Source organism: Giraffa tippelskirchi, chromosome 4 (genome assembly GCF_054371585.1).
Source record: "Giraffa tippelskirchi isolate mGirTip1 chromosome 4, T2T-mGirTip1v1.2.pri, whole genome shotgun sequence".
Classification (NCBI taxonomy): Eukaryota; Metazoa; Chordata; class Mammalia; order Artiodactyla; family Giraffidae; genus Giraffa; species Giraffa tippelskirchi.
In genome coordinates, this window is record NC_137278.1 from 18666252 (window position 1) to 18687475 (window position 21224).

Consider the following 21224-nt stretch of genomic DNA (forward strand, 5'->3'; position numbering starts at 1 on the left):
ACACCCAGGTACAGGCTGCTGGCCAGGCAGACAGGCTGGGCCGCCACGGGACACTTGGAAGACTGCCCGCCCAGGCCAGCAGGTTTGTTGTGCTGTTGCCTAAGGCTGCACTGACCTCCGAGGGCTTTTTCCTGGGGCTGTTCTCAGGACAGTGACCCTGTGGCATCCATCCAGGGGGCCTTGTAATGTGGTGGAGGGCGCTGAGCCCGGAGGCGTGGGTTCTGGTCATTTGAGAGTGATCTGGACGAGTGCTTTCCATCCTCTGGGTCTGTTTCGCTTCCTACAAAATGAGGAGAGTGGACAAGAGGACTGCTTCTTGCAGCTGGGTCCCTGGGCCAGTGGCAGCAACGACATCCGGGAACTTATCAGAAATGCTGGTTCTCCGACGCCACTGGAGACCTGCTGTATCAGACACCCGGGGTGGATCCGACACTCTGTTTCCACACAGCCCCCAGGGCATTCCGGTGCTGCTCTTGTGAGAGAGCCGCTGGACTGGCCACTTTCCCCAGGTCTCAGGCCTTCTGTCAAGCTCATTTCCACCTTCAGCACCAGCTGCATATGTAGGTGGGCGAGGTGTGTCATCAACACTGAGACGCCACCTCCATTCCCTGGACGGCTATCTCCCCCTTGTCCCTTGACACCAGTTCTGATGACCTCTCTTGCGGAAACGGCCCTCCCGCCAGCTCGCAGGCAGAGCTTGTGAGGTCCCCTCTGCCTGCCTGTTCACCTGCTCCCCACATGGCCCTCGTTCATGGGTCAGTCTTTCCTGCCAAATGGTGGGACCGAAGGGAAGGAGTGAGTCGGGTCCCCCCGACGGTCCCCCTGCACCAGGCACACAGCAGGGTCCTCCTTCCTCACGGCTCCGCAGGCTGCCCAGCCTGCTCTCTCAAGACCCCACCACCCATCCCCTAAGGGAAGCCTCCAAGGCCCAGTGTGCCCACAGTCCCACCCTGGAGCTCTCCTTTGGCAAATGGTGCAGATTGGAGACTATGTGGCCACTCTACCCCAGGACCAGGGGCCTGACATAAACAGAGCCCAGTTCTTCCTCTTAGGTTTGAAGATGCAATACACAGAAAGGTGTATTCTGGCCTCCTGGGGATACACAGAGAGAAGACAGAACACAGCACGAAGGAGCGTGTGTGTGTGTGTGTGCACGCGCACACACACACACACACAAGCATGTACAGAAGGAGCTGACTGTCCCCTTTGTCTGCTGGGAGCCACGGAGGCCCCCTCCCAAGTCCACTCATTGGACTCACACGTGCTCTTAGGGCCTGTTTCCAGGAGGAGATGGTTAGGAGAAAGAAGCAGGGGCCGTGGGTCTGAGACATGGAGCCTGGCTCCACCTGTGCCAGCCACGGCTGCTTCACATCTCTAGTCCTCAGTTTCTGCCCCATTTTATAGATGAAGAAACCAAAGGTGTTAGATGCCTGCTTTCAGGTTGGTGGGTCAGTCATTCAACAGGTGGGAGATTGGTGGGTGATTCATGAATCATCCACTAGTCAATCATCAATGAGGTCATTTAGTCAACCAGCTTTCGGGTTAAGCGACTGGTCAGTTTATAGCATGTTCTGGTCCTTGTGTGGCTTCCAGCCAGTGGGCTCAGCCCAAGGAGAAAAACAGGAAGGATGGGCTGGACTCAGGCCTCATAGGCAGCCAGCTCTCCCCTCCCAAGTCCACTCTCCCTGGCCCTCTCACCCACCTTGCCGCACTCCGGGCAGGGAGAACAGCCTCCAGACTCGCTTTGTTCCTCCTGGCTCTGCAGCTGGGCTCAGGCTAAAGACTGAAATACTCAAGGGCTGGCAGAGCCTGCGCCAGCCAATCTGCAACCCGAGGAGGGAATGTTGAGCGTAGGAGAAAGAACACCCACCCCCTCTGCTGTGGGTCCTTGACTCTTCGTGGCTGCCAGGTCCAGGGCAGGGCGAAGTGCCAACCATCTGTTTCTGACTAGGCCTTCAAATCAGCTCCTTCCATTTCAACATGAAAAGAGGACCAGCCCTTGTAGAACCATGGTTATCCAAGGTGGGATGGACCTTTGGAAGTATCTAGTCCAGAAATTTCCAGATGTGGGCGTTTCACTGACCATAAAATTTCAGAACAACTTTGAGGGGGCTACCTTAGGGTTGCCAGTGTTTTGTTCTCACAATTTAGAGTACGATGTACCATCTGCTATCACCAGCTCTTCCTAAAAGACTTGACATCTCACAAGAAAAAAAAAAGGCTTAATAATAAATGAATTAATGAGAGTCTGAATAAATGATAGTTCTTAAACTGTACTTGACCATATGAAAAAAATGCGTTCCTTGCACTTATTTTTCTCATTCATAACCAAACAACGAAAACTAACTTGATCATAATTCACGGCTGATTAGAATCAAAGAGCTAATCCAACTCTATTTGGCAGGTCAGAAAACTGAGCCTCAAAGACGACAAAGAAACCTGCCCAGGTGACCCAGCACTCTAATAGCAGGAGCTAGGACACAACCTCATTCTCTGTCTAGGATCACTCCAGCATCCTGCCTGGGTCCTCAGGGCACGAGGCAATCGTTGTCATTCTCACTGGCCGAGTCCCTAACACATTTCCCCCTGAGTCAGCTCCAAACCTTTCTCATCTCACCAGGGCCTCCTTCCCACCAGATGGCTCCCACGTCACCAAGAAGGTAGATCACACGTGGCCACCCTGGCCATGTCTCCTCTGCACCTGGGATGCTCCCCAGCTCCCTGGCCACCTGCTCTCCCCTCCCCCGACCTCTGATGAAGCAGGTCTGTCCTCCTGCCCAGGGCCTGCTTCCCTGTTATATGCTCCCCCGTCCTCCCCAACCTCCTTCCCTTCCCTCTCTGCAGCGTCACTCATTTTCCTCCAATGAGCCCTTTGCTTCAGCATACAAACATACTCGAGTCCCTGCACTGCCATTTAAAATTCCTTCAAAGTTCACACAAACAGAAATCAAAATGGCTTTTTAAACAAAATATCTTGTTTTAGACTCTTTTTAAAAATTCATTAATTTTTGGTTGTGCTGGGTCTTCTTTGCTGCACGTGGTCTTATCTCTAGGTGTGGCTAGCGAGGGCTACTCTTCATTGCGGTGCGCAGGCTTCTCGTTGTGGTGGCTTCTCTTGTTGTGGAGCACACACTCAAAGGTGCTCAGGCTTCAGCACTTGCAGCTCAGGGGCTCATCAGTTGTGGCTACTGGGCCCTTGAGCATGGGGCTCAGCAGTTGTGACCCATGGGCTGTTGCTTTGCGGCATGTGGGATCTTCACGGACAAGGGATGGAAGCCCTGCACTGGCCGGCGTTTTCTTATCCACTGTGCCACCAGGGAAGTCCATGATGGCTTTTAAATATGAAAAACCCTCAAGAAAACTCCACCAAAGAAATTCAGTCAATTGTTGTGAGTTCTCCTTTTTTCGACCTAGCTTGGTAGAAGTCAGAATATTCAAGAAGGCCCGTTATTAGTGAAGACATAGGGGAATGCCTTCGCAGCTTATTTTTGACAGGGTCAATGGACACAAAAGTATGTTTGCTAGGGCAATTAGACAATTTCCCTCAATTAAAAATGCACCTACCCATGCTAGTAAAGTAATGCTCAAAATTCTCCAAGCCAGGCTTCAGCAATACGTGAACCGTGAACTTCCAGATGTTCAAGCTGGTTTTAGAAAAGGCAGAGGAACCAGAGATCAAATTGCCAATATTCGCTGGATCATCAAAAAAGCAAGAGAATTCCAGAAAAACATCTATTTCTGCTTTCTTGACTATGCCAAAGCCTTTGACTGTGTGGATCACAATAAACTGTGGAAAATTCTGAAAGAGATGGGAATACCAGACCACCTGACCTGCCTCTTGAGAAACCTGTATGCAGGTCAGGAAGCAACAGTTAGACCTGGACATGGAACAACAGACTAGTTCCAAATAGGAAAAGGAGTACATCAAGGCCGTATATTGTCACCCTGCTTCTTTAACTTATATGCAGAGTACATCATAAGAAACGCTGGGCTGGAGGAAGCACAAGCTGGAATCAAGATTGCCTGAAATATCAATTACCTCAGATATGCAGATGACACCACCCTTATGGCAGAAAGTGAAGAAGAACTAAAGAGCCTCTTGATGAAAGTGAAAGAGGAGAGTGAAAAAGTTGGCTTAAAGCTCAACATTCAGAAAACAAAGATCAAGGCATCCGGTTCCATCACTTCATGGGAAATAGATGGGGAAACAGTGGAAACGGGGGCTGACTTTATTTTTCTGGACTCCAAAATCACTGCAGGTAGTGACAGCAGCCATGAAATTAAAAGATGCTTACTCCTTGGAAGGAAAGTTACAACCAAACTAGACAGCATATTAAAAAGCAGAGACATTACTTTGTCAACAAAGGTCTGTCTAGTCAAGGCTATGGTTTTTCCAGTAGTCATGTCTGGATGTGAGAGTTGGACTATAAAGAAAGCTGAGTGCAGAAGAACTGATGCTTTTGAACTGTAGTGTTGGAAAAGACTCTTGAGAGTCCCTTGGATTTCAAGGAGATCCAACCCGTCCATCCTAAAGGAAATCAGCCCTGGGTGTTCATTGGTAGGACTGATGTTGAAGCTGAAACTCCAATATTTTGGCCACCTGCTGCGAAGAGCTGACTCACTTGAAAAGACCCTGATGTTGGGAAAGATTGAAGGCAGGAGGAGAAGGGGACAACAGATGAGATGGTTAGATGGCATCACTGACTGAATGGACATGAGTTTGGGTAAACTCTGGGAGTTGGTGATGGACACAGAGGCCTGGCGTACTGCGGTTCATGGGGTCACAAAGAATCGGACATGACTGAGCGACTGAACTGAACTGATGTATCAGAATTTTCAAAGCCGCTTTAGTCATAACAGCTCCACACTGGAAACAATCCTGATGACCATGGACAGAAGAACAGGTGGATAGATCGTGCTGTATTTTACAGCAAGAAGAATAAATGATCTGAACTACACACAACTCCACGCCAGACCTCAAAGAGAACAAACTGTTATGATTCACTTGATACAAGTTTCAATACACGCAAAGGCATTGGATGGTGTTAGACGTCATGACAGGCATTATCCTGGGTGGACTCAGGGAAGGGGCATCTACGATTCTGCTAACATTCTGTTTCTTGATCTTCATGCCGTGACACACGTGTGTTTGCCTTGTACATCTAAGTTTTTGCACTTTCTGATATCTAAGCTATACTTTGACAAAATTTATCAAAAGGGGAAGAAAAGGGAAAAGGAAAAGAAATTCAAGGGACTTTCCTGGTGGTCCACTGACTGGGTCCATGTTCCCAATGCAGGGGGCCCGGATCCAATCCTTGGTCAGGGAACTAGATCCCACAAGCCACAGCAAAGAGTCTGCATGCCTCAACTAAAGATCCCATGTGCTGCAACTAAGACCCAGTGCAGCCAAATAATTGTTATTTTAAAAAAGAAATCCAAGGGCATGTTCAGCAATTCCAATTCTAGGAAGTTATTCTTGCATGTGGACAGACAATGCATGGATGATGGCCCGGAAAACTGGAAATAGCCTCAACTCCCTGGTGATTTAAACAGGAGTGGTTAAATTAAGTGCAACATGGCTGTATAATGAAATAGTTATTTAACCATGATAAAGCACAAGGGTGATCTTTGTGTACAGACATGCAACAGCCTCCAAGATGCATTGTGAAATCAGCAAGCAAGATTCAGCAGGTGCATAGATAATTATCCTCTATGTAAAAGTATTTCTGTATATATACAGACTCTGGGAGGACCCACGAGAAGTGGTGGGAGTCTAGCTGTATGGTGGGAGTCTAGCTGGTGGCAACATGCTCTGCTCTGTACAGGAGGCCCAGTCTGCCTGCTGGAGTATGCTCTGCCCTAGACAGCGTGGGGCCTGATGCCGATGACGGCTTTGATGATGGCTCAGAGTGAGTGACTTGTACTTGTCTTCAGTTTATAAGCATGTCAATATCCCACTGACTATAAGAAGGACCAGAATGTGGGGTCTGGCAGCAACCTCAGCTTGGGTGTGTGTGTGTGTGTGTGTGTGTGTGTGTGTGTGTGTCTGTGTGCACATGTGCACATGCACGTGTGCAAGGGGGTGTATACAAAGGCTTCATGGAAAAGCAGTATCTGGGTGGAGGTGGTGAAGGGAGGAGGGACGAGCATAAGACCTGTCTGTCTGTCACATAGACACATATAGGAAGGACAGTATCTTATACCTGCAGAGCCCTGAGCCAGCCTGCTTTCCAGAGAGCAGAAACTGAGCTGCTGGTGAGAGGAGCTGCTACTCTAGATTTCCAGAGGGCTGCCGCTGCCTCCTCTTCTACAGCAACACAGCCAGCCACGTGGCCTGGCCACACTGGCAGAGCTGGCGTTTGCATCCAGGTCTGACTCCAAAATCCTGCACTTAGCACCTGGCTGAGTTGACTTGCCATTCAGGGGTCAAGAAGGGCTTCACTGAGGAGTCACACTGCAGTCTTAGAGAGTAAAAGTGGAGAAGGGAAGGGGTGTTCCACGCAGAGGGAATGCCACTTACAAAGCAGAAGAGAGTGACTTCATGTGGTGTGGGGGGCACGGGGCTCTGTACTGGGGCTATGGGTCAGGAGGGAAAAGGATTTGGGGAACTGGTTTGAATGGTGCAGGAAGCTCTGGCAGGGGCCTGGTTACGCAGACTCATGGAGTCCCACCTAAGGAGTAAGCCTCAGCCCTAATAGCTCTTTGGATTCCAAACTGAGGGTTTCATAACATCTCTACTTCCGGAAGATCACTCTGGCAGTGAGATGAGAAGCAGACTGCAGGCGATGAAGCTAGGGGCAGAGAGACCCATTGGGAAGCAGTGGAATAATTCAGCTGAGAAAAGGAGAAAAGATGGTGGCTTGAACCACAGCAGGAGTAGGCAATGGAGAGAAGTTAAGAGTTTGAGGGATATTTAGCAAGAAGAACACAAAGTAACTGGGAGAAGGAAGCAAGTGTAGGTAAGGGAAGGTCAAAGGTGACTCTCAGATTTCAGGATGAAGGGATGAGGTACCTGGTGGGTTTCCTTCTGGAGGTGAGAAATCCAGACTGGGGTAGAATGGAAATTCGGTTTCAAGGACATTGAATTAGAGGTGTCTGCAGGATGTCCAAGGTGGGGGTAAGGGGGAGATGGTGTTGCCCTTCATTCACTCATTCAACCAATGGTTACTGTATGTTAGTAGTGAACCAGGCACCGGAGGTTCACAGTGAATCAGACAAGGTCCCTAACTACTTGGGAGGAGGGTTCCTTCTCGAGACAGTTAACAAATAACTAAACAAACAGAAAGATTACAGGCCAAGAAAGGTACTGGGAATGATCTGAAGAAGATGAAATGGACAGAAGCCGGAGGCCAGATTATCATCCCTTTGCCCAACAGAGCAGGCCTATCGAGGAACAAGCTGGCCAGAGTCCTGGACCTCATCTGCTTACTTATCCGTACAAGGGGGAGGGCCTGGTGCTCTGGTGGCCTGTTCCTTAGGCTCAGGTGTTCTCTTGCTAGAAGCCAGTCCCCACAGGGCAGGTTTCCTTTCCTTTCACCTGCTCTCAGCTTTTAGGGCCGAGGTTTCCTGACCGTGGTCTCTGGACGGTGAACTGTGCCCACCCATATCCGAGCTCAGCAAGCATGGGTCACGGGAGTGGATGAAGGGTGGTCTCATGCCTCGCTGCAGGCTGCGGGGGATGGGGTGGGGGTACAAATAAACTCAGCCTGCTCTTTAGGAACTTTGAGCTGCCGAATGGATAAACCACACTCAGAAAGACACAGGAAACAGAAATGCTGGTGGGAGGTGGGGGAGGCGAAGGGGGCGGGGCGGGGCGAAGGGGGCGGGGCGAAGGGGGCGGGGCGGGGCGTCTGGGGGGTCCTTGGCATCTCTCTTTCAGGCCTGAAGATGTCCCAGAGGGGAGTGACGCTCACACCTGGTCTGGGGAGAGGGTTTCACCAGGTGACTTTTGGGTGGGCATCCGTCTTGCCCTCAATTCCCCACTTCCCCTGAACTAAGCGGAAACTGCAGCCCGGAGCTGCCTCGGTACGGTGGGGGGGGCGCGTCCAGCAGACACAAGTCTAGAAGCTTGGGCTCTGGACATCTGCTGCAAAAAGCAGATGCAAGAAACGTAACCTGGGGCTCAAGAAAGCAAAATCTGGGTAAAGGCCTCTAGGTGAGCCGCCTCCACTGTGCGTATTCACTCGGTAGGGACCTGCGCTCCCGCAGGCTGCGGCCAGTGCCCCCCACCCCCACGCCTTTAAGCGCAGTCCTTCTCCCCAGCAAGCTCCTTAGGCTCAGGGGTTCCCCCGGCCCCAGCTGCGCGGTCGGTCCCCGGCGCCTGGCCGCCCGGCCGGCCGCCGCAGCTGTGGCAGTCGCATCGCATCGCATCGCATCGCATCGCATCGCATCGCAGCGCCGCCGCCGCCGCCGCAGCCGCCGCCGCCGGGACCTTTCCCCTACTTTCCAGGGCCTCAGGCCCCGCCCCGTCGCCGCGACCAAAACACGTGCCGCGTCCCGCCCTGCACGATCACGCCGCGGCCAGGCTGTGATCACGCGGCCCGGCGCGGCGCCGATTGGCCGGCGGCGAACGGGCCGGGCGCAGATTGGCTGTCGCCCGCGCGACCCCGCCCCCTCCGGGGCGGGGCGTGTTTTGGTTCCCCTCCACGCTCCGCCCCCGCGCCGCTGCCGCTCCGGCCCCAGCCCCGGCCCCGCCCCGCCCGCGCCGCGAGGGCCGCGCCAGGGCAGAGCCGCGCGGGCGGGCGAAGGCGCCCGCCGGCCGCCGGTGCTCCGGGTGGTCGCCGCCGCCGCCCGCCGCGCACGTGCGGCAGCTGCCGAGCCCCAGAGCTCCAGCCTCGCGGGCGCTTTGTTGCCTCCGGGCCGCCGGCACCATGCACACTCCGGGCTCCGCGGGCCCGATCGACGCGCCGCGCGTGGTGAGTGGCCGCCCATCGGCGCGAGGGGCGAGGCGGGTACGCGATCTCTTGTGCGGGGCCGGCGAGTGGAGGAGGGCCGGGGACCTCGCCGCCGCCGCCGCGCGCGCACCGTTAGGAACCCCGGCGGGTTCGGCCTCCGGGACGGGCGGCGGCCGTGCGAGGCCGCGGCAGGAGGGGCGGGAAGGGGGCGTGTGCCTCGCGCTGCTCCACGCGCAGCTTTGTCCGGCGCTGCCGCAGCGGCCCCGCCCTGCCCGCCCCCAGGTGCTGGGCTATTTCCAGCCATGACGTCACCAGGCCCTGTGAGGAGGGGGCCGTTGGGTGGGGCGCGGCCGTCCGGAACGCGGGGCCAGGACTGCGGGGAACGGGGTGCTGGCGGAGGGGCGGGGACTGTGGGAACGCGGCCCGCGGGCGGTGAAAAAGCCGAGGGGGCGGGGCAAAAGCTAAGGGGAGGGTGAGGGTGGGGGCGGGGCAAGAGCTGCGGGGGGCGGGGCGCCGGCGGGGGAGGGGGAAGCCTGAGGGGGCGGGGCAAGGCCGGCGGGGTGCCATAGGAGGGGCGGGGACTGTGGGAACGCGGCCCGCGGGCGGTGGGAAGGCCGTGGGGGCGGGGCAACAGCTGGCGGGAAGGTGGAGGCGGGGCGAGGGCTGTGGGAATGCAGGGGCGTGGCAAGTGCTGGCGGGAAGGCAGCACGCGGTGGGCCCGGGCGCCGCGCCTCTACCCCGGGGGGACCTCAGGTCCAGCCCTGAGGGTCGCGCGGAGTTCGCTGGCTGCACCTGGGGCCTAGTCGTCGAACCGCACGGGCCGCTGAGGAGCCGAGAGAGAGGTCCGGGGGCCCTGCACCTCCCTGTCCCTCCTCGCCAAGCAGGCGGCAGGCCCCACGTCTGTGAGTTCGCCGCTCCTTTCGAGGAGGCCCGGAGCAGCGGGCAGAAGCTTCAGGCAGAAGCGGGGCCAGAGCAGACTTTGTAAAAAGCAGCAGCGTTACCTGGGTCCTAGGGGTTCGGGTGGGGGGCAACCTGGGCAGGACAGGTGGGGTATTGAGGCAAACTGACTAGAAACTCCAATATTTTGGCCACCTGATGTGAAGAACTGACTCATTTAAAAAGACCCTGATGCTGGGAAAGATTGAAGGCGGGAGGAGAAGGGGACGGCAGAGGATGAGATGGTTGGAAGACATCACCAATGTGATGGACGTGAGTTTGAGCAAGCTCCGGGAGTTGGTGATGGACAGGGAGGCCTGGCATGCTGCAGTCCATGGGGTCGCAAAGAGTCAGACACGACTGAGCGACTGAACTGACTAGAAGTGTGTATCTTCGTAGATGTAAAGTTTCTTTGGGAACAAATCCGTTCCAGTCGCTTCCCGCCCCTCTCTTGCTTAAAAAGACAGGGTGCTGTGCTGGAAAGCCCTCAGGCCCTGGGCTGGTGGCGGATCTTACACTTTCTTCCATCCCCATGCTGGCCTTGTGGCCTCAGAAGTGACTCGGTGCCCCCGAGTGTGGGGACCCGGGCCCAACAGCACAGGCTCTCCTGTCCTGAGCTCTGCTGAGCAATGGATGCCCTGCCTGGTGTGGATCCTCCAGAGTTGTCACAGATGCTTCTGCAGGGATACTCCGGTGGCTTCGCCGGCTCAGAAAGGCTGTGCTCTCATCTCAGCCGACCTGAGCCATGGGTGTCTTTTCTTCTCCTCCAGGGACAGTTAGGTACTAGACAGGCTCACACCTCTAGAAATAAGTCTTATTATTCATTTTACCGACAGAAAACGGGAACTTAATAACCTTTGTTGAGCATCAGGGTTTTCTGTGGAAGCCACTGGCCAGTTGAGTTCATTCCTCTCCTCCCATCAGCAGAGTGCTGCCTTGGAGCTCGGTGTTCCTCGGCTGCTCTGTGGGCATCCTTCCTGAAAGCCAGAGTGCACCCATGTGCTGCCCGTGGCGCTTGGCGGGCTCCTGTGCACGTCCCCATGCTGTCTGTCGGGGTGCCCCTCCCTGTGTTTCTAGGGACTGAGGAGCCATCCTGTTGTTCTGCCTTTAGGTTGACATCATGGACATATGTGAGTCAATCCTGGAGAGGAAGCGGCACGACAGCGAGAGGTCCACATGCAGCATCTTGGAGCAGAATGACATGGAAGCTGTGGAGGCTCTTGTTTGCATGAGCTCCTGGGGCCAGAGATCCCAGAAAGCTGACCTGTTGAAGATCAGACCCCTCACACCCGTCTCTGATTCTGGGGATGTCACCACATCCGTGCACGTGGACACGACCCCACCCGAGCTACCAAAGGATTTCCATTCTCTATCAACTTTGGTAAGAGGAAAGGAGAGGAGCAATTTGTGTAATGACTGAAGTACATTCATTAAATGTGCTGAAGAGATCCTAGGTAGATTTGCCTGATGCTGGCTGGCAAGTTCATGTCCTCCCCCTGTGTGGGTCCAGAGGGTGAAAACTTCCTTTTTCTCTTGAAAATAGCTTTCTATTGATCATAGTTTGTAGCTATGGGGTGAAAGTGTACGGCGACCGAAACCTGCAGATTGATGGGAGAAAGCGAAATGTACTGATTTCCCTGGGAAACTGCAGGGCAGGGCTTCGGTTCCCCCAGATACCCTAGTCCAGGAGCAGCATCAACTGCTGCAGCTGGGGAAGGCCTGTGCTCTGGTGCCTTTGTTAGCTGGAGTGAAATCCTGGCCTCTCTGTGGCAGCCAGCTTCTTTCTTGGGTGAGTTGGGTGCAGTCAGGCACTGGTTTTGGTTTTCTTAACTTGCTACAGCTATGAAATTCCCGGAGAAAACTTGCTTGTCAACTTGGAGACGTTGAGAGCTGTCAGTTGCCAACAAAACTGAAGATTATAATCTGATTGTCCTGGGCTGGAAGCTTGTATTGAAAGGAGTGTGGAAAACCGACTTGGAGGGATGAGAAGGGACTTGTGGGTAGTAGAGAGGATTGTCCAGGTAGTGGGCCTGGCTACAGACAGGTCTGATCCTAGGGTGAAGTGCCAGTCTGCCTTGGGCTCCCCACTCCCCACACAGTTCCTCTGGCCCAGCCCCCAACGCCTGGTCACCCCTGTGTCCACTTTCTTGTCCTTTCCATGTGTGTCCACGTGACAGACATACGGGTCTTAGCTTATGCTGGTTCCTTCTTTCTCCTCCACTTCTACCCAGATACCACTTCTCCATCAAGCCTTTCTACACACACACACACACACCCCACCCCACGCCACACACACACACGCCTGCATCCACCTTGGTTGAGGTGCCCTGCTTCATACTCTCAGTTACTTGGCATTGGAATTTTCCACTCAGAAGCTGAAAATAAGTGGGAGTTGTTGGGGCAGGAGGGCTGTTACACAAAAAGAGGCTTGGTTTAGACAGAAACCCTGGTTGGAACATGGCCTTTTAGGGATCGTTTTGTTAGGTTTTACTGTGCATTCACTAGGCACAGAATACATGTGTGATTGATGGATAAGTGATGATTTCCACTAGAATTTTAAAAAGTTATTTGAGAATCTGAAATTATCATGTAAAGCGTTCATCTTGAACATAGATTTTTATCTCTCATTTGTAGTCCTAACATTTAAATTGTCCGTTTCAGTAGATGTGTGAGGCCAAGCATGGCACTGGTTTTCTTACAACTGAGCAAATGGATGGCTTTGAGAGAGGGCAGGAAGAGGGGAGGAAGCTAGGAAGTAGAGCGGCTGATGCCGGCTGTGTATCCACTGGGTGCTACTGTGAGCAGACCTCGACCAGTCTTTTCTAGATACTTCCTTGTAAAGGCCTTGGGGAGGCAACATGATCAAGGTAAATTCCTTAAAATTTAATCAGAACAACCTGTTCACGTGGTACCTTTTTTTCTTTTTAAGTGCATGACTCCTCCTCAGAGCCCTGACCTCCTGGAACCATTAACAGGGACAGTTGTTCCTTCCCAAGTAACTGCTTCCAAAGCCCCCGTGGTCGTGGCGGTCCCCCCAGCCTCTGCTGGGGCTGCCAGAGTGCTGAGCAGGACAGCAGAGGGGGGCCTGCCTGGTCCGAAACCGGAGCTGCTGGAGCCAGCTGCCAGCCCGCCCTGCAGGGCCACGGTGACGGGTATCACTGGCCACACTGGCGGGAGTCCCGCTCCTGCCCACCACTCCTGTCCCACTGCCCAGACTCAAGGACACCAGCTTCCAGCTTGCACAGAAGGAGAAGCACAGTTCCTGGGACACGTTGAAACTTTGCAGGACATACACCTCACAGACAGTTTACTCAGCATGAGCTCAGTGTCCTGTCAGCCTTGCTCGCACAAGTCCAATGGCCTGACCCCCACCGACAAAGGCCAGCAGGCAGGGTGGCCCGTTGCAATTCAGGCCTGCTCACCAAAGAATTATGAAAACGACTTGGCAAGGAAAGCTACTCCTCTGATTTCCGTCCCCATTCCTAGTCCCCCTGTCCTCTGCCAAATGATCCCTGTGACTGGACCCAGTGGCCTGTTACCAGCTGTTCTGAAGCCACCTCCCCAGGTGTCTGCGGGGCTTGTCAAGCCCGTCTTGCCCCACGCGGCTCCCGCGCCCCCGCCTGTGTTCGTGGGACCGTCTGTACCTCAGGGAACCGTGATGCTGCTTCTGCCCCAGGGGGCCCTCCCCCAGCCTGCCACATGCTCAGCCGGCAGCATGCCTGTCGGGAACACCAGGTTCCTGCCCCTTGCCCCTGCTCCAGTGTTCATTGCATCCAGTCAGAGCTGTGCCCCTCAGGTCGACTTTTCCCGAAGAAGGAACTATGTTTGCCACTTCCCAGGCTGCCGGAAAACCTACTTCAAAAGTTCCCACCTCAAGGCTCATCTTCGCACTCACACAGGTGAGTACTGCAAGGTAGGTAGGGCGTGGGGAGGTCAGATCCTGTGATTAGGAAACACACATCCTTTTCTTAGTGGGAGCAAAGCTGGGACCACTGGAGAAGGTGACCATTTTTCTTTGGTTTTGAAAAGCCATCATCGTCTTGGGGTGAATGTTAGTACATCTGTCAGTGGTTTTTCTAGAACCTTCCGTTTTTAGTGTCATTCTCTGAACCTGTGATTGATAGGCTTTTAGGGTGAGGCTCACGCAGCCTCTTTGTCTTCATATTGCAGTGGAGACTTTTCTTTGCATTTTAGAAAATGTCCATTCACGTTCAGTAAACACTCTGTCAGTGTGACTTAGGCTTACTGTGGGAAAAGAGCTTTCCAAAGTGTGGAAAATTCTAGAATATTTGAACTTTAAAGGAATTTCAGTTTTTTATTTTTGTAAATTCATAGTTTTAATTCAGAAGTCACAGAAGAAAACTAACTGTAATGACTAGTGATCTCTCTATAGTCCTGTCCATTCCATCCAGAAGGATTTTCGGCAGTGATGGAAATGTCCTCTGTCCATTAGTAGGGTAGCTACTAGTGACACACACTTGAAATGTGAACAGTGTGTCTGAGGAACCTAGTTTTACGTTTTAATGGAGTTTTCATTTATATAGCTACATGGCGCTGGTGTGGAGAAGGAAATGGCAACCCACTCCAGTACTCTTGCCTGGAGAATCCCAGGGACGGAGGAGCCGGGTGGGCTGCCATCTATGGGGTCGCACAGAGTCAGACACGACTGAAACAAGTTAGCAGCAGCAGCAGCAGCATGGCGCTGGTGGCTACTACATTGTTTACCTGGGGTGTGAGGTTGCTTGGTAGATGGAACTTCTGTTTTTTGACTGATTTGCCCTGAGTGTCTCGGGTGGCTTTCTTACTCTTTTGAGTTAGTATTAGTTCTGTTTTCAAGGGTCCTGTGGCTAAATAGTCTGCTCACTAAACTCAGCTTACAAAGGTTCACACACATTCATACATGAAAGCACAGTAATAGGTCGTGGGTTCTGCAGTCAAGATGTGTTTCATAAGAGCTCTTGATCATGGAACCCCAGGTGTCTGCTGGTGGCCTAGGGGATGGTAGTGAATTGTGGAATACAACTGAGGAAAAGCTGAACTGAAGGGAGTGGTTATGGTAGTTTACTCTGAGATGCATTTGAGGTAGAGCGGTTTGTAATTACCACATTAAAACTCTTAACCGTGGTAGCTCCCACTTGCAGAATGAAGTTGCATCTGGAACGCAGGCCGTATAGGAGCTCTACCACCCTCCCTGCTGTGGAGGGGCTGTGTGCTTCAGGGATGAGCCCCAAACCTGGCCCGTAAAGAACTTGCCTCTCTGGCTTCACCTTCTCTCTGCAGCCCCACAGTGCCCCTGTTCATCCTCTGCCCGTCTCTACTTACTGAAAACCCTGTAAGAGCCAGTTCTTAAAATATTTCCTCATCTCTCCTCCTTTCTCTGCCCCTAGTGGTTTGCTGTGTTTTTCACCACGTTCTCCCTTTGTGTTTTAGTTACTTGTATACTTGTCTGATCTCACTGAATATACACTCGGTGTCTGTCACAGGAGCCTGACTCTAGTAAGTCATGATTGATTATTGGTGCTGCAGGGTCAGCGTGAACAGGTACCTCTAAGGGGCTCCTTGACTTGGCAAACTCTACTTCTCACTGAAGACTACTGAGGTGAGCTTCAGATCACGTTCAAACACAGATTCCACATCTGGGGATGCAGTGGGATGATGTTTTACAGTTCATTTGGTCAGCTTCCCTTGATAGAAATACTGAAATAAGGTGATCAAGCAAGCTGTCTTCAGGTTTCCCAAAGTTCTTAAGTGACATTAACCATAAAGGTTCTGATGAATCAAATTCCAGTGCTACTTTGTACACACTGAGTTGGAGTTTTTGTAAGAAATAGAAACCTTGGGTAAGTTTACATTAGATAAGATGGTTTTTCACTGTACCAACCTGAAAATGTTTTCCTTAGGATAAAGTAGAGTGGGCAAAGGCTACATTTTTGCTAAGTTGAAAACATGGGACAATTTATAAATCCCACACCAAAGGGTTGTCTCCAACATCTGGCCACCTGGTACGCTGCCACCAGTGGTGGTTTCCTGGAAACAGGTAACCTTGTGCTTTCAACATGAGGTCTTTGAAATCCAGGATCTTAGAGTGGTTCATAAAAAGCCACTGGGATGCTGAATTTTCCTGTTAAATCTGCTTTGAAAATACCAAATGTTTAGTTGATGTCTCTTCAGCACTCATTCACTCAGAACCATTTATTCACCACCTGTCATACAAAGTGCTGTGCTGGGGGGCTAAACTGTACATAGGTGGATGAACTAGACAACTCGTAAACCTTCTAGAAGGAAGGTCATGACAGCACGCAACAGCATTTAACAGATCCGTTCACAAGGTTGCATGAGCAGTGTATGATGGTCACAGCCTGGTCAAGGTGAGGGCTTTGGGAGGCAGGAAAGGGCCCACTCCTGCTGGCTGGAAAGGCCCATGCTGGCTGGAAAGGCCCAGGAGGACTTTGCAGACAGGCACTCCCTGGCTCACCTCTGTACCTCCAGGGAGACACAGTATAGGCGGGACACCTGCCAGGTGCTCTGAAATGAAGTGAATGACAGACGCATGAAGCTTGTGACAACAAGAAGTTAGCTATTAGAATTCTAACCAGTCTTGTGATTAACCTCATCGTCAGTGTAGTAACAGACATGAAGATGGATTTAATGATTCTGAGAAGTTGTGAAGGTCCTGGGAGGGTTTTTTTTTAAAGATGTGCAGCTTCAGAGAGCAAAGGAATTTTTATTTTATTTATTTATTTTTTTAGGAATTAATTGTTTTCAAGAATCTTCCTCCTGCCCCAAGTTCACAGTCAAAGATTTTAATTTGAAAACATGGTATGGCATCCCTTATATGTGGAATCTGAAAAGAAATGATATAAATGAGCTTACTTATGAAACAGAAAGAGACTTACAGACTTAGAAAACGAACTTATGGTTGCCAGGGGGACGGGATGGTTAGGGAGTTTGGGATGGACGTGTATACACTGCTCTGTTCAGAATGAATGACCACCAAGGTCCTACTGGACAGCACAGGGAACTCTGCTCAGAGTTATGTGGCAGCCTGGATGGGAGGGCGGTTTAGGGGAGAAGGGATAAATGTATGTATGTATGGATGGATATATGTCTGAGTCCCTACACTGTTCAACTGAAACTGTCACAGCATTGTTAATCGACTGCACCCCAACACAAAATAGAAAGTTCAAAAATAATAATAAATATTAGATTAATTCAACATCCTGGGGCCCTGACTTGTTGCATCTTAGGTGTGGCAGGAAGAAACATGTCTTGGACAATTTCTTGACTTCCAGATAACCTGTTACCGGAATAATAGGTGTTACTTGTCTCTTAGGTTTTCATGAACAGAATTTTAAAATGACATGGCTTAACGTGTCCAGTAAGGTGCCGGGCATTTACATTTCTCTCTCGTATGTTTTCTCGCCCCCTCAGGAGAGAAGCCTTTCAGCTGCAGCTGGGACGGCTGCGACAAGAAATTTGCTCGTTCGGATGAACTCTCTCGCCACCGCAGAACTCACACCGGGGAGAAGAAGTTCGTGTGCCCAGTGTGCGACCGGCGTTTCATGCGCAGCGACCACCTGACGAAGCACGCCCGGCGCCACATGGCCACCAAGAGGGTCCCCGGCTGGCAGGCGGCTGTCGGCAGGCTGAACAGAGCGGCCTCTGCAGAGGACCCTGGGAGCCCGCTGGAGCGTGTGCCAGCCTCCACCTGAAAGGGCCGCCGGGGGGTGGTGGACGGGAGTTTTCCAAAGCCTTTTTATTTTTATTTTTTTTTTTCAGGAATCATGGAAGTGATGGTTTTCTCTCCAAAAACAACAACAAAGATCGTCTTGAGGGCTAGGGGAGCTGGTTCTGATGAACGTTATGTTAACTTGTCTTTTTTTGGTTGGGACCCTGTTCAGTATCTTTTGTAGTTTCAGAAGTTCTTTTAAGGAAATGGAAGAAAATTTGGTAATCTAAATCACCAGCATTCAAGACACACAGTTTGGCAATAAATTTTGCAAAATTTGGATTTTTACAACCTTCCTATTCCTGTTTTGTAGGATTGAGACAGGGTACTAATTTTTATACTGTTTTTTATAAAAAAGATAACTTATATTGTTGGTTCTCAGATCACCAGTTTCTATATAGATGATTTTACAATCTTCTTTTCAATGTTTAACATTTTTATAATAACCCTGCTTTTGGTAAAGTTGGCACATTATTCAGGCAAAAAAAAAAATTTACAACTCTGCAATCAGGCCTTTTGGATCTACGAGTTTTTAAAATCAGAACTAGTTGAATAGGGGCCTCTTAAAGAAATGGGGGCAGGGGAAAACCTTTGCAGGCAGCTTCTTCCTAATACTCTCAAGGGAAATTCCAGACGACAGGTCCTTTTAAGTCTTTATGTAGCCCAATGAATTTGAATTTTCTTTAAGTAGAACTTAGTCACCTGTGTCCGTGGTGTGACTTGTGAAGATTGTGCCCCAGAGATGAACTTAAAATAATTGGTAGATAGCCAGTGAGCAGAGACCTACTGTAGCATCTAAGTGTCTGGTCAATTCAGTCTCCTGTCTGTACCTCAGACACCAAGAAAAGATGACGTAAGCGCTCAGACCCAGCTGCTCTGTCCCTTTGACTTCCTTTGCTGTGGCCTCACCCAAGTGTTTTGTGGGTAGAATCACTTCTTAGAGAAAAAGATGTCCTTAGTGGTTGGAGGAACTTTCCACCAAAGGAAAGCTTATGTGAGGTTAAGTAGCTGTGCGGTCCAACTGCCGTGTTCCGATTCCTTTGTTTATTAAGTATTAGTGATGGGGAATGTTAGTGACAGGGAACAGCAATAATCCTACCAAGCTGCCCTTTCATTCACTTTGTTGGAAGGGAGTTGTTTTGATCAAACAGAACAGTACTTGGAATGGGGTATTTTGCAGTCTGCCTAGAGAAGAGACCACGGGCCTCACTGATGCCGTGAGCACAGGTCCCAGCGTTGTTGAGACTGCACCCCGGTGTCCAGGAAGCCGCTGAGACTGCTTCCACTGGGCAGCCTTGGGAACCCAGGCAAGAGAATGTGTGTAAGGAACACGGCAGTGTCACTGCCCTTTGAGTCTGGGAATGGTTTTTGTCATGCTGTATGTAGTCAGATTCTGTCTTTGCTTCTTATTTACTTGCATTTGCCTTGATTAAAAGGATGGTGAGGTGAGATATCGAGTAAGTACAGTTAGGCTTTGTGCAGGTGTTTTTCAGTCTGGTAGCCCTCACCCGGTCACTCACTGTATGTCACCTGACACCCATTAAGTTACCCTTTAGTATCAACCGCTGATTGACACACAGGCCTGTTAAGTGCTGGCTGTGTTTAGGAGGCTTCCGTGTCATACTGCAGTTACAAGAGAACCAGAATTCAATGTACATAGCTCGTGTTTCCCCACCACCCCATCCTTTCTCCCACTCATGCCCTAGATCAGCATAAACATTTGTATGTGTATGCTGTAAATGGCATTAAATTCAGATATTTTTCATAATTAACACAAAATAGTATTGGTCTGATTAAGGTTCTGGTGGGTAATATGTCTCTTGAGTGTTTGATTGCTTGTCACACTGAATGAAGTTCATTCTCTGAACAGTGTTGTTTCTAAAGAACAGATATGCTAAAAAAAAAAGAAAGAAGGTTTTGATTTACACTTCCATTTCCTGATGAGACTTTGAAATACCTTCTGTAAACAATTTGGGCCCTCTGTTGTTGATGGAAAGATTGCAAGTTGGGAAACAGCTTCACCTGAAAAACGCAATGTGAGAACCAGAGCCTCGCGGGGCGTGTTCAGCATGGGGTCCCTCCGTGCGCCAGGGCGTCGGGGGAGCACGCAGGAGGCTCGGCTCCTAGTGCACTTTACTGCCCAAGCAGTTTTGCTTGTTCTTTTTTGACTTTGAGCCTTTTAAAGTAGTTTCAATGATAAAATTTTAAATGTTTGAGAATTATGTTTTATGTAACAGACTTTGACATTATTTAAATGAATATGTGTGATGTAACTCTTTTCTTTGAATCATATAAAACTCGATTTGCAAACTGGACCTGTGTCCTGTACTGTGATGTACCCAGTGCCTGACCACTACCCTTCTTTGTTTTCTGGGATTCTGTTCGGCCTTTGGGTTCTTTGGAGGATCTTTTCTAAAAGAAATCATGTGAAAAGGCAGTTTCCGTGTTGGCCGCTCTGATGTCGGGACTGGTCTTGGCAGAACAGAACCATGGGTGCCGGGTAACCCGTGACCCTTGTCCTCAGGGTCTCTGTGTGCCAAGAGTTGGGGTGGGAGGCAGCCGCTTCCCGCCCTCCCCCCACCCCCTGCCCAGACTTCCAAAGAACATCCAGGAGCCATAGCCTTCACGCCTGCTCCCGGGGTCAGTTCAGTTCAGTCGCTCAGTCGTGTCTGACTCTTTGCGACCCCATGGACTGCAGCACGCCAGGCCTCCCTGTCCATCACCAACTCCTGGAGTTTACTCAAACTCACATCCATTGAGTCAGTGATGCCATCCAACCTGTGTCGTCCCCTTCTCCTGCCTTCAATCTTTCCCAGCATCAGGGTCTTTTCTAATGAGTCAGTTCTTTGCATCAGGTGGCCAAAGGATTGGAGTTTCAGCTTCAGCATCAGTCTTTCCAATGAATATTCAGGACTGATTTCCTTTAGGATGGACTGGTTGGATCTTCTTGCAGTCCAAGGGACTCTCGTGAGTCTTCTCCAACCCCACAGTTCAAAAGCATCAATTTTTTGGTGCTCAGCTTTCTTTATGGTCCAACTCTCACATCCATACATGACTACCGGAAAAACCGTAGCTTTGACCAGACAGACTTGGTTGGCAAAGTAATGTGAGTACGTTCTTGCTAAGCCACTGTGCTGGGGCTGTGTATCCACACCCCACCAGAGGTGGCCCGGTGGCCTTGGTTCCTGGTCCTCCTCGGGCTCATCTGTCAGCAGCCCTGGACAGGGTCGATGGCTCCCCTGCAGGCCACACCACCCTGCTTTCCTTTAACCTCACTGCTCCTTCCTGTCTTCGTTCCTCTCCCTGACCCCTCTGTACTCTCTTCACAACCGTGGTGATCTTTTCCAGCCTTGTGATTTAGATAAAATGATATCTCTACCATAAAGACCCCGGCATTTACATCTCTCCTTTGCACTTAGGCACCTGGCTTCAAATTCCTATATCCAGCTGTCTGCTTGACACCTGTCTAACCAGCATCCCAACCTATAAATGACCAAACTCATCTCCCCCCGCCCCGACACTTGTTTTTCTCACAGTTGACCCCACTGTCTTTTAAAAAGAATAGGGAGTCCATCCTTATCAGGTGCAAAACCTTGGAGCACCTGAGACAGGCCTGGGTGCAGATCTGACTCCATCTAGCTGTGTTTTGATGAGAAAGATACTGG

At 51.1% G+C, this 21224-nt stretch overlaps 1 protein-coding gene across 6 annotated transcripts; it reads left to right on the forward strand.

The window, feature by feature from the left end:
- Nucleotides 1-7830: 7830 nt before the first annotated feature.
- On the forward strand, nt 7831-19874 carry KLF11 (KLF transcription factor 11). Of its 6 annotated transcripts, XM_081596478.1 has the most exons (5): nt 9430-9796; nt 10942-11211; nt 12760-13729; nt 16580-16649; nt 17262-19874. In XM_081596478.1, the coding sequence occupies exons 2-5, from the start codon at nt 10951-10953 to the stop codon at nt 17320-17322; spliced, it is 1362 nt and encodes a 453-aa protein (XP_081452604.1). In that variant the 5' UTR covers nt 9430-9796; nt 10942-10950; the 3' UTR covers nt 17323-19874. The 6 variants fall into 6 exon arrangements, with proteins under 6 accessions (XP_081452599.1, XP_081452600.1, XP_081452601.1 ...); XM_081596473.1 differs by lacking the exons at nt 9430-9796; nt 16580-16649 and adding an exon at nt 7831-7941; XM_081596474.1 differs by lacking the exons at nt 9430-9796; nt 16580-16649 and adding an exon at nt 8721-8915.
- The last annotated feature ends 1350 nt before the right edge of the window (nt 19875-21224 follow it).